The sequence below is a fragment of the Nakaseomyces glabratus genome, chromosome A (assembly GCF_010111755.1).
Source record: "Nakaseomyces glabratus chromosome A, complete sequence".
NCBI lineage: Eukaryota > Fungi > Ascomycota > Saccharomycetes > Saccharomycetales > Saccharomycetaceae > Nakaseomyces > Nakaseomyces glabratus.
In genome coordinates, this window is record NC_088951.1 from 409,849 (window position 1) to 427,506 (window position 17,658).

General features: G+C 46.5%; 12 protein-coding genes across 12 annotated transcripts; 7 read left to right on the forward strand and 5 right to left on the reverse strand.

Moving 5' to 3' along the window:
- Positions 1-18: 18 nt before the first annotated feature.
- Positions 19-957, reverse strand: HMX1 (Hmx1p; the record flags this gene model as incomplete). Its single annotated transcript, XM_444936.2, has 1 exon — positions 19-957. The coding sequence occupies one exon, from the start codon at positions 955-957 to the stop codon at positions 19-21; it is 939 nt and encodes a 312-aa protein (XP_444936.2).
- Positions 958-1,978: 1,021 nt separating this feature from the next.
- Positions 1,979-3,292, forward strand: MSS51 (Mss51p; the record flags this gene model as incomplete). The annotated part of the gene is made up of 1 exon (XM_444937.1): positions 1,979-3,292. The coding sequence occupies one exon, from the start codon at positions 1,979-1,981 to the stop codon at positions 3,290-3,292; it is 1,314 nt and encodes a 437-aa protein (XP_444937.1).
- Positions 3,293-4,019: 727 nt separating this feature from the next.
- On the forward strand, positions 4,020-4,826 carry COQ9 (ubiquinone biosynthesis protein COQ9; the record flags this gene model as incomplete). The annotated part of the gene is made up of 1 exon (XM_444938.1): positions 4,020-4,826. One exon carries the CDS (start codon positions 4,020-4,022, stop codon positions 4,824-4,826), a length of 807 nt encoding a protein of 268 aa, XP_444938.1.
- A 264-nt stretch (positions 4,827-5,090) lies between these two features.
- YKE2 (tubulin-binding prefolding complex subunit YKE2) lies at positions 5,091-5,411 on the reverse strand (the record flags this gene model as incomplete). Its single annotated transcript, XM_444939.1, has 1 exon — positions 5,091-5,411. One exon carries the CDS (start codon positions 5,409-5,411, stop codon positions 5,091-5,093), a length of 321 nt encoding a protein of 106 aa, XP_444939.1.
- Positions 5,412-5,640: 229 nt separating this feature from the next.
- PBA1 (Pba1p) lies at positions 5,641-6,604 on the forward strand (the record flags this gene model as incomplete). Its single annotated transcript, XM_444940.2, has 2 exons — positions 5,641-5,646; positions 5,792-6,604. 2 exons carry the CDS (start codon positions 5,641-5,643, stop codon positions 6,602-6,604), a joined length of 819 nt encoding a protein of 272 aa, XP_444940.2.
- A 265-nt stretch (positions 6,605-6,869) lies between these two features.
- NOP56 (snoRNP complex protein NOP56) lies at positions 6,870-8,396 on the reverse strand (the record flags this gene model as incomplete). The annotated part of the gene is made up of 1 exon (XM_444941.1): positions 6,870-8,396. The coding sequence occupies one exon, from the start codon at positions 8,394-8,396 to the stop codon at positions 6,870-6,872; it is 1,527 nt and encodes a 508-aa protein (XP_444941.1).
- Positions 8,397-8,862: 466 nt separating this feature from the next.
- Positions 8,863-10,614, reverse strand: PWP1 (rRNA-processing protein PWP1; the record flags this gene model as incomplete). Its single annotated transcript, XM_444942.1, has 1 exon — positions 8,863-10,614. The coding sequence occupies one exon, from the start codon at positions 10,612-10,614 to the stop codon at positions 8,863-8,865; it is 1,752 nt and encodes a 583-aa protein (XP_444942.1).
- A 318-nt stretch (positions 10,615-10,932) lies between these two features.
- On the forward strand, positions 10,933-12,288 carry NMT1 (glycylpeptide N-tetradecanoyltransferase NMT1; the record flags this gene model as incomplete). Its single annotated transcript, XM_444943.1, has 1 exon — positions 10,933-12,288. One exon carries the CDS (start codon positions 10,933-10,935, stop codon positions 12,286-12,288), a length of 1,356 nt encoding a protein of 451 aa, XP_444943.1.
- Positions 12,289-12,863: 575 nt separating this feature from the next.
- On the forward strand, positions 12,864-13,988 carry NCW2 (Ncw2p; the record flags this gene model as incomplete). Its single annotated transcript, XM_444944.1, has 1 exon — positions 12,864-13,988. One exon carries the CDS (start codon positions 12,864-12,866, stop codon positions 13,986-13,988), a length of 1,125 nt encoding a protein of 374 aa, XP_444944.1.
- A 334-nt stretch (positions 13,989-14,322) lies between these two features.
- Positions 14,323-14,877, forward strand: UPS1 (Ups1p; the record flags this gene model as incomplete). Its single annotated transcript, XM_444945.1, has 1 exon — positions 14,323-14,877. One exon carries the CDS (start codon positions 14,323-14,325, stop codon positions 14,875-14,877), a length of 555 nt encoding a protein of 184 aa, XP_444945.1.
- Positions 14,878-15,425: 548 nt separating this feature from the next.
- Positions 15,426-16,223, forward strand: HCR1 (translation initiation factor eIF3 core subunit j; the record flags this gene model as incomplete). Its single annotated transcript, XM_444946.1, has 1 exon — positions 15,426-16,223. One exon carries the CDS (start codon positions 15,426-15,428, stop codon positions 16,221-16,223), a length of 798 nt encoding a protein of 265 aa, XP_444946.1.
- Positions 16,224-16,473: 250 nt separating this feature from the next.
- On the reverse strand, positions 16,474-17,649 carry PEX13 (peroxin PEX13; the record flags this gene model as incomplete). The annotated part of the gene is made up of 1 exon (XM_444947.1): positions 16,474-17,649. One exon carries the CDS (start codon positions 17,647-17,649, stop codon positions 16,474-16,476), a length of 1,176 nt encoding a protein of 391 aa, XP_444947.1.
- Between the last annotated feature and the right edge of the window lie 9 nt (positions 17,650-17,658).

Here is a 17,658-nt window from a genome sequence, read left to right on the forward strand (position 1 = left end):
TTACAACGAGCGAGTTAGCTATCTGTATACAATGCGGTAGAGCACGAGCAATGCGAGGAGCACGAGCACTGCGTAGACGAGCTGCTGGTGGCTCCTGTCCTTGTTGTAGAACTTGAGCTCCTCGAAGACATACTGCAGCAGGTCGAGCTTGTTGTTGGTGAGGGCCTCTTTGTTCAGCTGGCCGATCTCCTGGATGATGTCCATGTTCCTCTCGAAGATGCGCTTGGCGACGTCGATGATCTCGAGCTTGTCGTTCTCCGCCAGTGCCTCGCGGGTGGCCAGCTCGTAGTTCTTCTTGTACTGCCACTTCAGCTGGTTCTCGACGTCTACGCCTGCGTCGCTGAAGGTGAAGAAGTTGGTGCCCTTGCGGGCGAGCTCCTTCGAGGACAAGTGCTCGAACTTTGGGAACAAGCCAGTGTTCCTGTAGAGAGTGGACCTCATGACTTTACCGCCTGCGAATAAAGCGAGGTACATGACGTGGCAGTAGGCCAGCACTGTGACGGGGTTCTGGCGCACAGTCGCGTGCACCATGTCCACGAACCCTTGCAGCTGCGGTGGCAGCTGGTGGTCCACGAGCATGGCGTCGAGCTCCGTGGACGTCGGGTACTCCGGCGAGTATAGCAGCAGCAGGTCCTTGTATAGCTGCTCTGTGCGCCTGAACTCCGGCATCCAGAACTGCTTGACGATCTTGCTGGCGAGCAGCTTCTGGTCGGATACATCAGTGGCACCAGTGGCACCAGTGGCAGTGTCTATGCTTAGCAGTGCGTCTATCTCTTGCTCGATGGCCTGGAAGACGTAGTAGAAGGCGAGGATCCCCTGGCGGTACAGCTTGCCGTGTCTCAGCGCCACTGCGAACCGCACGGACATGAACGCATCGATCTTGTTGTGGGCATCTCTGGTGTTGAAGTTGATCCTGTTGGCTAGGGCACCGATATCGGCGGGGGCGGGTACAGACATTGGTATTTGTATTTGTATTTGTATTTCTATTGCAGTTTTGTAGCTTACGGTCTACAGCTTACGGTCTACAACTCACACACTACTCACCACTCACTTTATATATACAGTTCATATTTGGTTTTGGCTATATGTATGCTTATTGCACCTCCGGACATACCGGGACCTAATATGCACCTTCGTGCACCCGGTAACTCCACCCCCGTAGATCATCCACACAATGCAGTTGGAGATGGGTGCAAGACAGCACGTTATGGTGTAGTATAGTAGAGCATAATATAGTATAGTATGGTATGGTTTACCATACCATACCATACTATACTACACTAGACTAGACTACACCACACACACCACACACACAACACACAACACACACAACACAATATGGTGTATTCCGATTCACTGCTATACTCCCTGATGGGGTGGATACTGGTGCAGTCTATAGCTATGGGACACGCAAGATAGGGTGTGAGTCTAGTGAGCTGGTACCACCTTTCGAAATACCAGTGTAGAGTTATCTCAGTGTAGAGTTACATACCTCAATACAGAGCTACCCCGGTGTATAACATACACCTCAATGTAGAATCACCTCAATGCAGAGTTCCCGAGTTGAATGGCAAAACCGTCGATGCAGCCGTATCCCTGGGGGTTACCGCTCTGATAGTATACGACAGCAGACGTGATCACCGTTCCGTCATGAGTTATAATATTATTTAATGTCATAATAAACGACAATTCGGACTTGAATTTACCCGGACTTGTATTTACCCGGCTATATATATATGTGTTACCCGGCTATATATATATGTTACCCGGACTTGTACTTACCCGGCTATATAACATCACCACGCACGTTACAGGTCCGGGTAAACCACCCCCCCCTCACTCAATTCCCTGGAAAGCTTCCTGCCTTCTAATAACAATTCCCGCCGTATCTGGGCAAGTTATACTTAAGAAGGGACCTTACCTTTGGGAAGGGAGCAGTAGGAAGAAGCACAAGGAGAACAACTAGCAGCTGATACAAATGATAAGGACTAGGACTAGGGCGGTGCAGAATACCGGAAAGTTCTACGCGTGCGTCTCGAAGAGACAGCTCATGGGGTTTGTGCGCAACGCGCTAGGGTTGGACCCGCCTCCGTCGCCAGACGAGCCCACTGAACAGAACAGATTCCACCCGTGGGACCAGTCCCCAGCGGTAGACCTGAGAGAGCGCGCCGCAAGGATAAAGACGCTGGCCAAGTGCCCCGTGACACACAAACCCATCCAGTACACATGCCCCATCTCTGGTATCCCGACACACCACTCCCGCGAGGCCTGGGAGCAGGACAAGGAGTACCACGCATCGAAGAAGTACGAGATCCTGAAGAAAGTCAACATCTATGAGCACGACCTGAGAAGCGGCAGACCGTTCCCAGAGTTCGACTTCCCAAGAGACCAAGGCCCCGACAGGACCGTCAACTTGACCAATTGGGACCTGTTCCTGTACACCAGGTCCTTCTACTCCATGGACACAGAGTTCCAGCTCGCCGCAGTGACCAAGATGCTGAGCTACCCGATCACCATCGGGTCTGTGCTCCACCAGTTCTCCCCTTACTCTTTGAACCCGAAGGGGCCCATCACTTTGGAGGGCCTGAAGTCCCTGGCCGCACTCCGCTACACCTTGTACCCGCTCCAGAACAGAGCAGTCACTACAACCGCAAAGAACAAGCCCATGCGTATCTTCATACTCGGAGCCCGTGCCGAGGCCCAGCTGCCCGGCCACGTCTGGAAACAACTGCAGTTCCTGTTCCCACAACAGAACTTCGAAATCCACTTCATCGGACCAGAGTCCCTGTACGACAGAGAGCGCAACGAATACATCAGATCTGCCACCGCGAACGGAGAGACCGCCGCCGACGGCACCACTTCCTCCATCCCGGTCACTAAACGTATCGACGAAACCATGAAGTTCTTCTACCACACAGACTACTTCCACACCTTGCACACCGCCCAGGACTTCTTCCCATACGACCCATACCAGGACGTGTTCTTCATGTTCCACCCTGGCCTGGCCTCCCCTGAGTCCAAGGACACCTGGATGAAGGACACCGTCAAGGGCCTGCTGGACACAAAATGTGCCATATTCACAACAGGGTTCAACAAGAAGGATATGGCCGACGACATCCAGATCCTCCAGGACACGTACGGCAAGGAAATGGACATGCTGATGAACCCAGTAAAAAACGTCTTCGGATCAACCAAATGGGAACTCGACGACAGCGACCCTCACTCAGTGTACCAGTTCAACATGTACATAGCAGGTTTCAGAGGTAAGAGATACCATCCAATCAAAGTATAGACAGAAAACCCATAACAATCTAATATTTTTACTTAAATTATGACAAGTGATAGATAATTGGTTTAGATATCAAAACGAACTCTTATATTGCAGAGGTTAACTTTCAATATTTATTTCACACCCATCAATGTTCATGGAATTTTCTTCCACCAACCTTTAGCCTGCCTTTCCCTAAGTACTTCCCACGCAAAAAAAAGGACGCAATGGGAAGTATAACGATTTTATTATTCTATTATTACATTTTTTCATTACTCCAAACTCTTCAAGAGCCAGCCTAATAGTTTTCTAGACCGGATGTTTAGCGTCAAAGCACGCATTCATTACATATCTGGGTTGAAAAAGCATTGCAAAAAGATAGCACCAGAAGAGCCAACACAACTGTAAATAGTATCAATACTTTATGTTGACATAAATATGAAATATAAACTGAAACTTAAAGATCACGATAGACATTCTCTCCGCTCGTTTGGCTGTCACCCAAGGACATCGTCCCCATAAGCACCGCTTTTCCTACGTAATCATCCAAGCAATTTTGCCAAATAATGACACCCAGCGTAATCTATCAATCATCCCGCATAGTGAGAAAGCCATCTATATTAGCATAGAGCTCCTTGGATAGCATCAATTGCACTTGTAACCCACAGTTTCACTAACTTGGGACATTTCCAGTACAACCAGAGCATTCAAGGGCGAACTAGACAGATAGAGAAAGGTAACCGTACAAATAATGAGCTTATACAACAATCTAAGACTAGTCACCAGACAGAAGCAAGTGTCCGGACTGCTTTCCGCAGTAAGACGTTACCATCCAACTTCTAATGAGTATGTCAACCCAAAGGTCTGGGAGCCATTGACTTACACACCCGAGTCTCCCGAGTTCAAGCTGCTATCGCATACCATGGAGAATTCCGTTCCACAACATGGTTTCACTGAAAAGGCCATCGTTAACTCTCTAAATGCGATGAAGATGCCAAGTGGTATGCTAACTACTATCGGTGCTTCCAATTCTGCCACTTTCCTGCACTCTTCACCAGCAGTTATGGAATTGATAAAGTTCCAACTGGTGGAAAAAAGACATCGTATGGTTGAGGGAATAACTGAGATCGCTGAAGCATCTAAATTGCCAAGTCTGGAAAGCCTGCTACTAAAGAGATTGAAAATGGATGTACCAATTGCTTCTCATTTGACTCAGATGACCGCACAATTGATGGTTCCAAGCTCTTTTATGACTAATGTCTCACTTCCAGAACTAGAGAGATTAGCAGACGACATGATTTATTACTCTAACGAGAAGGATCACCACGATTTTGCCTGGTACACCAAGAGAGCTGCTTTGGCCACTACATATTTGGCCAGTAAAGCTTTCATGGCTCAGGACAAGTCTCACAATTTCATGGAAACTATGGAATTTGCCCAAGATAAATTGCATAAAGTCATGACTTTGGGTGACTACTACAACAATGTTGAAGAGTTTGGCTGGTTCACATTGATGTCTGCAGTAAACTTGACTAAGTCTCAAATGGCAAGAGTCTAGATTATAAACACTCTGCTTCAAAATACTTCTGTCACTTTCCAAATTATAGTAACATAAGAAATACACTAACGACCTTCAAATACGAATATGACAACTATATTTATGAACTCTATGAAAACCCACTGGCCATTAACACTAAAGTTGTTATAGTTGTAATGTATATATTTACCACTCGCCCAATTACAACTTTTCGAAATTTCTGATCTTATTTTTTTACTTCTATTATTATTTTTATTGAATCTATTATGTATTTAAAAGTATAGTCTATTTCTGTTGACTAATCAACTGGCCTCTAATCGTCTCTAGTTCTTGCTGCTTTGATCTTATGTTATCTTCACAGCGTTTGATCTCCTCACCGATGAACTCCAACCTCTTATCGACGTTGTTCTTGGCATCATCGTGCTCAACCGGAAGAAGTACGTTACCTGTAAGCTTATACACCACTGTATCTTCTTTCAACGTGGCAAACTCCTCATTGACAATCTTGTTCTCTTGCAATTGCGTTTCCAGCTTCTGTCTCGCCGTTACCAACTCTTCTAACTCATTCTGTAAGCTCTGATACTTGGCTCCTAATTCAGCAGACATTGTATATATTACCTGATTGTTGATTTATATAGTGTGTTATGACTAGCACTCCATTCAATTCTTTCAATACTATCAACTATCCCAGCTCATCTCTTCTCTTGTACAACTTTCAATATTTTTTCACTTTAAGAAATTTAAAGTTAAAAAGGCAATTGATCCATCGGGATATTATTGAAGGGACCAGTAATACCATAGTTCAGCGATACTGACGATCTAAAACAATTCAACAATGCTAGTACGTTAATAACATATTTGATTTCCCTTTTGAGCCCATCTTTTAATCTTTTCCAGAAGTTATTTTACTAACAAACCATTGCTATTCGATATGATTTCCCTTATTGGTTGTGATTACTAGTGGGATTTCGACTGCAACAACACAGTTTAAACAATGGAATGAACTTTCAGAGCCACGTAACCATTTGGATGCACCAAACTTAGTCAATAATACTGAATCATTGCAGTTGTTGCCGCTGCCCGACGTGCATATCCCCGATGAGCTATTTGAAGGTGGCAATGTGAAAAGGGTTATTTTGACTACAAAGACCATGGATACTTTCTTTCTGTTAGACAAAACTATGAAGGTCAAAAAGTTGGCTGATATTACCTGTAGTCTGGAAATACCAAAGAACTTACAAACCCATGAAGCTACACATACTTGGGATTTTGGTGAGAACTTTCCAAATGAGGTTGAACCATTACAAGACGAGGAACAAAGGACATTTAGCTTGCGTTTCCCAATTTATTTGCTTGAAGATCAAACACTGTATGTATCAATCGATGAGAATTTTCTGACCGTATCTCCTATATTTACAGCCCAAATTAGTGATGTAATATCGAAGAAGTTAAATCGCGGTCACGAAATTGTAATATTAGGATGTTCAGACCGCATAGAGGATACTAAGATCTGTACAAATAATAACTGTTCATTGGTACCTCCTGAATTTGTAACTGGATTTCTAGGAAGTTTAATGAGTGATTTAACAAAGACAAATGACCAATTGTTCACTGCCGCCATATTTCCAAGTGAAGGTCCGCAGGGATTCGAAAAGTTATCGTCTACAACTGTTGATAGTATAATTGATTTCTGCTCTCAATTGGTTAGTACGGACAAGAGCAGATATACAGAGGAATGCTACAAGAGATGGAAGCGCAATGCTAGTTCCAATGGTGCGCAGTCCGGACTTTACTTATAAATAGTTATAATAATAGTTATAACAAGTGCATTTTTAAGACATCCAATGACTCACCAATGGAAACAATGGGAGTTTTACATACCAGTTTAATTAACACTAATATTTTTTAAAGCTCTTTCTAAATATACAGTACATAATGGCTCTATTATGAATGATGTGATGAAAATAATAAAATAAAAATGATGATGGAAATAAAATTTGCCTTCAATCCGTTTGATTTTTGATCTGGTTGTGTAATAGGTTATTTGTAGTTTAAGTGTATTGTTTATTTCTTGGACTTCTTCTCCTTCTTCTCCTTCTTATCTTTCTTTTCCTTCTTCTCTTTCTTTTCCTTCTTTTCCTTCTTTTCTTTCTTCTCCTTCTTCTCCTTCTTGGCCTTCTTTTCCTTCTTTTCCTTCTTCTCTTCCTCTTCTTCAGATTCAGATTCAGATTCTTCTAGTTTTCTCTTCTTAGAGTCAGCCTTTGGTTCTTCTGATACTGGCTTGTCCTTGTTGAACAATTCCATAGCCTCGTGGATGGCTAATTCGTTCTTCAAAGTTGGCTTACCGGTAGCATAGAATTCAAGTCTTTGTTCAACTTGCTTCTTCAAGACGGAACCGAAGACGTTTGTTGGCTCATCGGAGTAGTTATCTATTCTAGAAGCCATAGAACACTTGTTCGCTAGGTATCTGGAGATTCTACCCTTGTTCTTAGCAGAGGCCTTGGCAATGAAACCACTGTGGTAGATCAAACCGTACTTTGGAGTGTTACCCTTGGTCTTCAAAGCTCTGAATAAAGCCTTCTCAGCACCCAAGATTTGCACAGTGGAAGCGGCTTGCTTGGAAAGACTGGTCAAAGAACCAGCGTGGGAGATCAGTCTAGCACCGATGACTTCACCAATCAATCCAGACAAGTTTGGAGCCACAGTGTGCATCTTCTCGCATAAGTAGTCGTATAGTTGCTTTCTGTAATCGACCAAAGAAACAACTCTCTGGGCAAAGACACAAACGTTTTCCATATCGGTCTCGGAAAGGTCTTGACCCATGGAGATTCTGGCGTTGTCAATGATTCTCTCGGCAATACCAGCATCTTCGTTGACAACAGCGGCCAAGTCGTGTAGGGATTCCTCATTCAGAGAGGCCTTATCCTTGATGAACAAGACCAACTTAGCGAAGGTGTAGTTGTCTGGAACCAGCTTGGCCAGTTCCGGGAAGTGCCAACCGTACCATTCCTTAACTCTCATGGCGAATGTGTTGATGTCCTTGTCCAATTGGTCCAAAAGAGCGATAGCTTGTATGATGTGGTTGTCGTTCTTTTGAACAGAGAACTTCACCTTGGCTCTGGAGTAAGCGTGACCCAAACCCAATTGAGCTCTCTCCAAGTCACCGGATTGCAAACCTTTCAGCAACTTTTCACCATGCAATCTAACACCACGGATCAAGTCCTGGGCCAACTCGTTGGCAATACAGTCGACGTATGGGAAAGCTTCCTTGATGGATGGACCCAAGTTCTTGTCAGAGATGGCCAATGTCACAGTGGACTTGGCGGAACCCTTTGGCAAGTTCAACTCCAAAACGTTCTTTAGACTCTCGGAGACAAGACCCTCAGAGATGTCGTTAGCGTTCTCCAAGGCCTCAGCGGCACCCTTGAAAGGAGCAAACGACACAAGCTCAACCAGCTTGGTGAACCCACCGAAGTCATTGATCTGCTCTTGCACTTCCTTCAGCTTAGAACCAATGTTGTCCTGGTTCAACTTCACCTTGAACACCGCATACCCAGTAGGCTCCTCAAACAACAGATACTCAATAGCCATGTTTATCCTGACAGTTATCCTTGCTGTCCTACCTCCCCCCCAAACCAGATAATAGCTATGTGCCAGCCATAATATCTTTATAAAGTAGATGCTCATCGCATCGCATCGCAAATTTTTTGTGAAAAAAAAATTTTTCAGATGCAACTGTACGTGTGTCACATGGTTCATGGGGGGTGGAGCATAGGGAAGAGCATAGAGGAGCATAGTGAGTAGATATTTTATAGATATTTGTAGCCGGGTGGGTATCCAGCCTCGAGACTGCTTCCAATGGTTTGGACTATGACGCTGATAAGGGTTCATATTGCTGGAGCTGTTCTTGTCGAAACGGGTTTCGAGTCTCTATATTGGATTAAAAAATGATGTTGATATGAGAGTGCGTGTATATATTGTACAGTAGTTGATTTATATATCTGAGGGGGAAATGCAAACAATTGGGAAAGGGGAGGGTGGTGGGAGGCACTGCCGCTTACTCTTCGTCCTCGTCTTCCCAGTCTTCTTCGCCTTCATCGTCCTCGTCCTCGTCCTCGTTCTTGTCCTCGATTGTAAGCACGGTGTCCGGGTTGTCGTTCTTGATGTATTTCCTGGCAATCCTGGAGCTTCTGCCCAATGACTTGGCCTCGGCCTTGGCGGCTTCTTGCACCTGCTGCAGCTCGTCCTGGAACACTCTACGTACGGAACGGTTGGAGAACACATCCCACAGCTTGAGGCCCTTGCTGACACCACCGATGACTATGTTACCGGCAACTTCGATGTCTGGTGCAAAGCTGGAGGTCAGCACGTTGCCAACATCGAAGTCTCGGGACAGCACCATGCCGGGACCGCTGGAGCCCGCGGTGGCTTCAGTAGGAAACTTCCACAGCTTGACCTGCTTCTCACCCATGGCACCAGTGGCCATCATACCGGAGATGAATCTGTTACAACTCAACGACGATATACCGGCATCGTGTGCCTTCAAAGTCCATACCGGTTTGGAGCCCTCGTTGTTTCTAATATCGAAGGAGTAAACGTTACCGGCATCGGTACCACACAGTATTATGTTCTCGCTGGCAAAAGTGGCGGTTTCGATCTCTTCGCCAGGTAGTACGGACCAATACTTGGACATCTGAGCCTCGTCTGATATTCTAACATCGGTCAACGCAGCACGGGAATCGTAACCTGCAGTCAGCAAGATTGAAGCGTTCTGCATGTGCCACTGAGACGAGGAGACGTTCTTGTTGCTGTGGATGTTGGCCATGGAACGTGCAGCAGTAGCGTTGTTCAAGTCCCATAGCTTAACGGTGTGATCAGCAGATGTAGAGGCAAGCACGGTACGGAATTGTCTGTTGTGGGCCAGCGACAAAACGGCGTCAGTGTGGTGTGTTGTGACATGGCCCTTCTTCTTACCTTTCTTCTTCTTGCTCTTGCCCAGACTGGCGGCCGAGTTCTCTTCAGGCTCATCGAGAATCAGGTCTGGGAAAGCCTTGTCCACTGAGTCCAGGTTCCAGATCTCGATTTGAGGGTCGAAAGTACCGATGGCCGCGAAGTTGCCTGGCTCCTCGGAGCTGGAGCCGACTTTGTAGTCGATCCACTCCACGCACAATGGGAAAGCAGGCAGCATGAGGTCGTGGTGCACATACAATGCGGAGTCACGGACCATACCACGGGCCACATCCGGGTCGTACTCGTCGCCTTCTTCAACAGGTATCTCGTCACTGTGGAAACCAGCACCATCATCGTAGACATAGACGTCTAAGTAAGAGATATCGTCCTCGGTTCTGGTGGCCAGGATCATGTTGTCCGTTGGGTAGACTTGCAACTCCTCCTTGTCCTCCTCGGTCTCCTTCTCGTGCGGCATTGAGATGTATGCGTCCTCGTCGCCCTCACCCGCATGGAACTTCACCTCATCGGACAGCCCAGGGAACATCGACATCTCAGCACCTTCAGCACCGTCCTCGTCATCGTAGTGCTCCATGTCGAACTCCTTCAAGTCGTCGTCAACCTCCGCCTGGTCCTTCAACCTGTCAGTGTTGGGCTGGGCAACATCACCTGCCTCTTCACCCGCCTCTTCGCTCTCAGCACCAGCCTGCGCATCCTGCGCATCGGCAAGATCCTCCTTGGCATCTTCCAGGTTCAATTGAGCCATCTGGTTGATCCGCTCCATCTCCTCATCATCCAACACATACTTCTCGGGGAACTGCGACGGAAACCCCCTTGGCACCCACGCGGTAGCTGAAATCATCGTCTATACTGGCCTCTCCTGCTCCAACGCACACACACTACTCACTTATGCGATGAGCTTCCTTTTCATACTTGCGATGAGCTCGCAGCTGAAGCTCATCGCTTTGAAAAATTTTTAGTTTCCCGCACAGAAACTCACACAGAACGAGTTTAGTTTGGGATAAGATAGTGCCCCGGTGCTAGTTCTGACAAGTACTTCTGTCAGTTAGTCCTGTCAAGTAGCCCTGTCAAGTAGCCCTGTCAAGTAGCCCTGTCAAGTAGTTCTGAGAGTTGCTTGCTGAAGTTGCCGTCTATCCCTGGAAGTGCTGGCCTTTGAGAGATGAGTGAGAAGAAGATCGAGGAGCTTTTGAAGCTTCTGAGCATGAACAATGGGGACATGTCGAAGTTGACAGCGAACCAGCGGAAGGAGATGAAGGAGTACAAGTTCTGGAAGACGCAGCCTGTGACGAAGTTTGACGAGGAAGTGAAGGAGGAAGGGCCCATCCACGAGGAGAAGACGCCTGCGGATATACCTGACGAGCCGCTGCCCCTGTTGCCAGACTTCGAGTGGTGTGCCATTGATGTCGACGACGAGAAGCAGTTGGAGGACGTGTTTGTGCTGCTGAATGAGAACTACGTGGAGGACCGCGATGCGTCGTTCAGGTTCAATTACACCCGCGAGTTCTTCAACTGGGCGCTCAAGAGCCCCGGCTGGACCCCCGACTGGCACATCGGTGTGCGTGTGAAGGCCTCCAAGAAGCTGATTGCGTTCATCTCCGCCATCCCAGTGAGGCTCAGAGTGAGAGCCAAGGTTATCGACAGCGTCGAGATCAACTTCCTATGTGTGCACAAGCAACTGAGATCAAAGAGGTTGACTCCCGTGCTGATCAAAGAGATCACCAGACGTGTCAACAAGCGCAACATATGGCACGCACTGTACACAGCCGGTGTGGTGTTGCCTGCTCCGGTGAGCACCTGCAGGTACGCACACAGACCGTTGAACTGGGACAAGCTATATGAGGTCCAGTTCACTGACCTGCCTCCGAACGCCACGAAGGCGGAGATGGTGGCCAAGTACACGCTTCCAAAGGCAACGAAGACCGCCGGTCTGAGAGAGTTGAGACTCGAGGATGTAGACCAGGCCCTGGCACTGTTCAACAGGTACCAGTCCCGGTTTGATATCGTCCAGGAGTTCACCAAGGAAGAGTTCATACATTGGTTTATTAACGACAAGAACGTTGTGGAACAGGACAAGAGGGTTGTATTCTCCTATGTTGTTGAGAGCGAGGGCAAGGTAACAGACTTCTTCTCTTTCTACTCACTGCCATTCACAATCTTGAACAACTCCCGCTACAAGGACCTGGGTATCGGTTACTTATACTACTACGCCTCGGATGCCGACTTCAAGTTCGAGGACAGGTTCGACAAAGAAGGTACATCACTCCTAAAGCAAAGACTCTCCACGTTGGTGCAGGACGCATGTATCATCGCGGCACAGAACAAGATGGACGTCTTCAACGCTTTGTCCTCCCAGGATAACACACTGTTCCTGGAAGACCTGAAGTTTGGTCCAGGTGACGGGTTCTTGAACTTCTACCTGTTCAACTACAGAACATTCCCAATCACCGGTGGCCTGACTGAGGACCAGCACTTCGACACCGAGCACCGCAGTAACGTCGGCGTTGTCATGCTGTAAAAGCCACCATTGCCCTGTGTATAGAACATATGTACCCAGTATTTATGTAAGAGAATATCCCATTCACATCTCGCTATGCATCGCTATGGCTTATGACAAAGAGATGGCTGGGCTTTTCCCCACAGAAAATCCCGCAGCAAGAAAGAAAACGCATCAAAGTGATAAGAGACTCGCCATGGCTTTGAAGACAATGGTGGAGTGGTATAATGGGGACTGGAAATCTGGAATGTAGAACTAGTATCGAGCATAAGATCTATTATGTCATTCTCATTTGTAATGATCTATCGGTAGTGGGGTCCTTTGAATGGACCCTGGGTGCTCAGCCATTTTAAAACGCCATTTCTTTGTGAGCCATGGCTTCTGATGTGATACCTATTTTTGGTAGAACCTGTATGGTGCAAGGCTTGTAGATCTTGGCGTGGCTTGCAGATCTCTAGCATGGCTAGTTTTCAACTGAATTTGATGTTCTGATCTGAGGTATATAAAGTGGTGGCATAGCACTGATAGATTGCCATTACTCTCTCATAAAACCTAAGTCAACAAGTAAAGAAAATACTACAATTCCAAATACAAAAATGAAACTCACACAAGTCGCTCTAATCTGCTCAATTGCATCTGTTAACGCTTCCACTGGTGGTCTTGATGACAACTTTGGTGGTAAGGCCGACAGTTCCAAGGAGAGCCCATCTGGCTCTCAGGCCGCTGACTCTGATTCGCCAAGCTCGCAAGTTGAAGCACAAGTGCCAAGTGCCAACGCTGCAGCTCAGCTTCCAAGCTCCAAGGCTGTCTCCCAAGTGCCTACTCAAAGTGTTGTGCAAAACTCCAACGTTGTCTCCAGTGCCAAGGGCAAAGACGGTTTTGCCGTTGAACCAAGCACCACCATTACTACCACAGATGCCAACGGTAACCCAACCACAAAATATCTGTGGTGGATCCCAGAAGCTACTCCATCTGTTTCCGCTAAGTCTGCCCCTACTTCAGTAGAAGACTCTGAATCCAGCTCGTCCAGTGCCGTTGTCTCTAGCACTGTCTCTCCTAGCGCTGTTTCCAGTGCCAGTGTCGTTAGCTCATCTCACAAATCCATTGTCTCTGACTCTGCCTTGCTGCAAAACTCTGATTTCTCCAGTGTTGTTTCCAGCTCTGTTTCCAGTTCTGCTTCCAGTTCTGCTTCCAGTTCTGCTTCGAAGGGCAAGAAGGGCAAGGACTCCGACGCCAGCTCCTCTGTGTCCTCCCACTCGAGAAGACCAGATGAGCCCATCACTGTACTAACATACTTGGACTCCGAGGGCCACACTGTGACCTCGAAGGTGTGGTGGACCCCTACAGGAGTCACATCGAGCAACACCGCCTCGGTGTCGGTATCCTCATCGATAGAGAGCAAAGAGAACAAGGCAGTGAGCTCAGTGCATGGCAAGAAGGACAAGAAGAGCAAGCACCAGAAGTCCCACTCCAGCACTACAGTGGAGACCACTACTGCCTCGTCATCAAAGGAACACACATCCAAGCACAAGGGCAAGGGCAAGTCCAAGTCCACCGTGGAGACCGTGCACACCAGCGTCTCCCACAGTGCCTCCCACAGTACCTCACAGAGTGTCAGCGAAGTAGCCAAGAGAGCAGTCCATTTCGAAAACGCAGGCGTAGTCGACAAGTACCCTCTCGTGCTAGCAGCAGGTTCCCTAGCCATCGCACTACTATTATAGTTTCCAAACCCGTTTTATAGAATTTCTGTACACTAGATAGCTCACATAGGCGCCATAAAATAAAAGTTTCAAGCATTAGAATAAAACCAGAAGCTGCACTCAACAGCATTGCAAAGATACTCAAGCGTTAATGCACCATGACTACCAGATATTAGCCTCAATGTGATTCATGAAGTGTATACCACTACATCACATGACCATACCCCACACGACATCCCCCCCCCCCTGTGAGGTGAAGACTCGCTGGTTATAAAGCCAAAGGCTATTGGTTAGTGAGTCCTTGCTTCGATGGGCGATGGGCAGTGCGCCAAGGGAGCAAAGATAGTTATATTGGATGGTTTTGGTTCATAGGAGTGTGCATGTGTTTGAGAATGACTTTGCGTCTGTGTCCTGTGCGTTCTTCAACCGGTACCCGAACCCATACTCGCGGACAGTGAAGTCGATAGACACGTTGAACCAGCAGGTGCTGGACGGCAAGCTGCACACGACGCGGTTGCTGCGGAAGACCGGGAACATGCCTGTGTGGGCTCGTCCTTTCCTCGGGAGGATATCTGAGTCCTGGGTGATAGAGGTGTCTGTGGTGGACCCGCAGCGCGGGAGGATGGAGACGTTCACCAAGAACCTGGACCACACCAGGATCATGCAGGTGGAGGAGTACAGCACATACGACTACAACTTCGAGACGCGGAAGACCAGCGTGGTGAGCCGAGTGAAGTTTTCCAGTGGGTTCACCACGGGGCTGCGTGAGCGTCTGGAGAACTGGTCGAGGTCCATATTCGACGAGAACGTCAAGTACAGCAGGCAAGGTATGCTGTTTGTGATGAAGAAGATCGAAGAGAAGAGGAACAAGAGGTCCTTGCTGCAGCAAATCCAGAACATCGAGCCTTGAACCCAAGGATATTTATGTGTGGGAAATCAATTTTCCGATTAACGACTTTTATTTTCTTTGCCATACAAGAGAGTTTGCGTCGCTACTCAGCGATGCAAAGGCAATATCTCTCTTGGAGTGACTATAAAAACTGCTCTTTATTATTTTGTTATCTTCCAGGGAATTATTTATTCGATCGTGATCGCCCGGTTTTTTTTACTTTCCCTTCTCTACAGCTTTTATCTTTCTTGTTGTTTTTTTTGTACATAGATGACACCTCCACTACACTATATAAACTTATTTATTCGTATTGACCCTATAGATAGCCAAAGACTATTACGTTTCTAGCCTGACAGCCAAGCACAACGGACTATACTTGCTCACCTCCTCATGGCAGACACGCTATTATGGTCTCATGCCACGATACACCTGGAATTCTCACTTCTTTGAAAAAAAATGAAGAAAATAGTCGATGAGCTGACATATTAGATGGATAAGCTATTGTAAATTTATTTCATTTGGTCTTAGAATCAGCATCAGACGCTAGAAACTATATACAGATTGCGAAGATGTCTTGGGATGATGCTGGAAACGACGATGCTGTCCTGATGGACTCCTGGGATGCCGAGGTTGATTTTGCCGGCGATGAGCCTATTCTGGACTCATGGGATGAGGAGCCAAAGGCCAAGAAGGAGGCTGCCAAGCCTAAGCCTAAGCCAAAGGCTGGTGGTAAGAAGAATGCCAAGGGTGAGGAGAAGAAAGAGCAAGTGCTGGCCATTGATGAGCTAGATCCTCAGACGCGGAAGGAGCTGATGAAGAAGGCCGAGCTAGAGTCCGACTTGAACAACGCTGCTGATCTTCTTGGAGACTTGGAGATGGCCGAGGAGCACCCAAGAGCTCGTGCTATGCAGAAGGAGCAAGAATTGGCAGCACAAGCCGCACTTTTGAGACCTGCGATGACTAAAGACACACCAATTGAAGACCACCCATTATTCAAGGCAGAGACCAAGAAGGAATACCAGGACCTAAGAAAGGCATTGGCTACTGCCATTGTCACTATGCATGAAAAATCTTCTCTAAACTACTCATCCTCCTTGGCCATTGATTTGATCAGAGACGTATCGAAGCCAATGTCCATCGAAAATATTAGACAGACTGTCGCCACCCTAAATATCCTAATCAAGGACAAGGAGAAGGCTGAAAGACAGGCTCGTTTGGCTCGTGTCAAGGGTGGTACCGCTACTGGTGGTGCTGGTAAGAAGAAGGCTAAGGCCAAGACCAATTTGGGTGGTGCTTTCAAGAAAGATCAAGATTTCGACGTGGATGACATCAACTATGATGACTTCGGTGCTGACGATTTTATGTAAAGTTGATATTAAATAAGGTAGTAATAACTACATTAGTGTAGTGGTATAGAATTTTTTATTCAAACTTATGAGTTTAATTTTTGAATGATAAATGAAACATAGATAAATCATGCAAGATGGTAAATATCACAGAATTACGATAGTAGTTTAATGTTAGTGCTGCTTAAAGACTAAAAACTATGCAAATATTATTTACAATAATAGGGGACAATCTATCTGGCGATTTTCAATACGCTGTTATTTGATCACGCTATGCAGGAGGGGTTTTACTTTCTTGTTTTTTGACTCTTTTGATTATCTCAAGATAATTATATGGCGCGTATCCATTCTGTCCAGCTCTGTTTCGTACTTTCCACCAGTCTGAACTGCGGCCTAGAGGATCTGCTTTGCTTATAATAGCCACTAAATCTCCCTTCTTTAATGTAATTTCAATTTGAGGATTTTCAGGCGTGAAATCATATAACGCCCTGGCAAATTCAAGTTTAGAAGGATCTATAGTACCATCTCCATCTTTTCCCATTGCAATGCTATTTCTCTGTTGAACTTCCTGTAGTTTCTGGATAAACTTATTGAGCAAATACGGGAAACCAAAAACTGCAGATAAAAAGAATAGCAAAGGCTTCAATGTTATCTTCCTCGCAGGTGCTTTATCATTGTTAAGTCCAAAACGGCTAAATTCCTCTAATAGGCGTGAATTACCAGAATTACCACCTCCTTGTATACGTTTTGGTGCGCTGCCTAGCCTCCCATTTGTGACAAAATACAGTAACCTTTTCAAAAACTTCATTATGGCAAATATGCCGAATGCTGATCCTAATACTTCCTTTAAATAGTTAAATTGTTCTGCAACAGAAATCATAGTAAAGAAAGAGTTATGAGTTGCCATGTAAGTGGATTCCAACATCTGTGCAAACCCGGTAACTGCTCCAATAAGGCTCTCTATAAGTTGGAACGTTGCTCTAGTAGATTCTCCAATCTGTTCTAAACCATTTCCTCCCATGTCACCATACGCTCCTCCGTAGTTATAACCATTATTGTAAAATGATCCGTAGTTCCCGTAACCACCTCCATACATGCCTCCATATCTATTCATAGCACCGCTATACATGGATCCAAACATTCCGCCATTGTTGCCATACATTCCACCACCGTAAATACCGCTGTCATAACCATATCCTCCACTGTTGTACATACCAGTTCCAACACCACCATTCATAGTGTTAGTCAATCCCGGTGGTCGGGGCACCACTTCCGGTGGTTCTGAACCCTCCCTAGTACCCTGCTCATGAGATTCCTGTGTTGTAGTGTCTCTGGTAGACATTAGGGAGTTATTAGCCTCATTCTCTATATCGAACGCCCGGTCTACCGCTGCGGTTGTGCCTCCATTAGTCTCCCAAGGCTTCGGCCTCGTCTCTGTATAGGTCATCACGCTAGT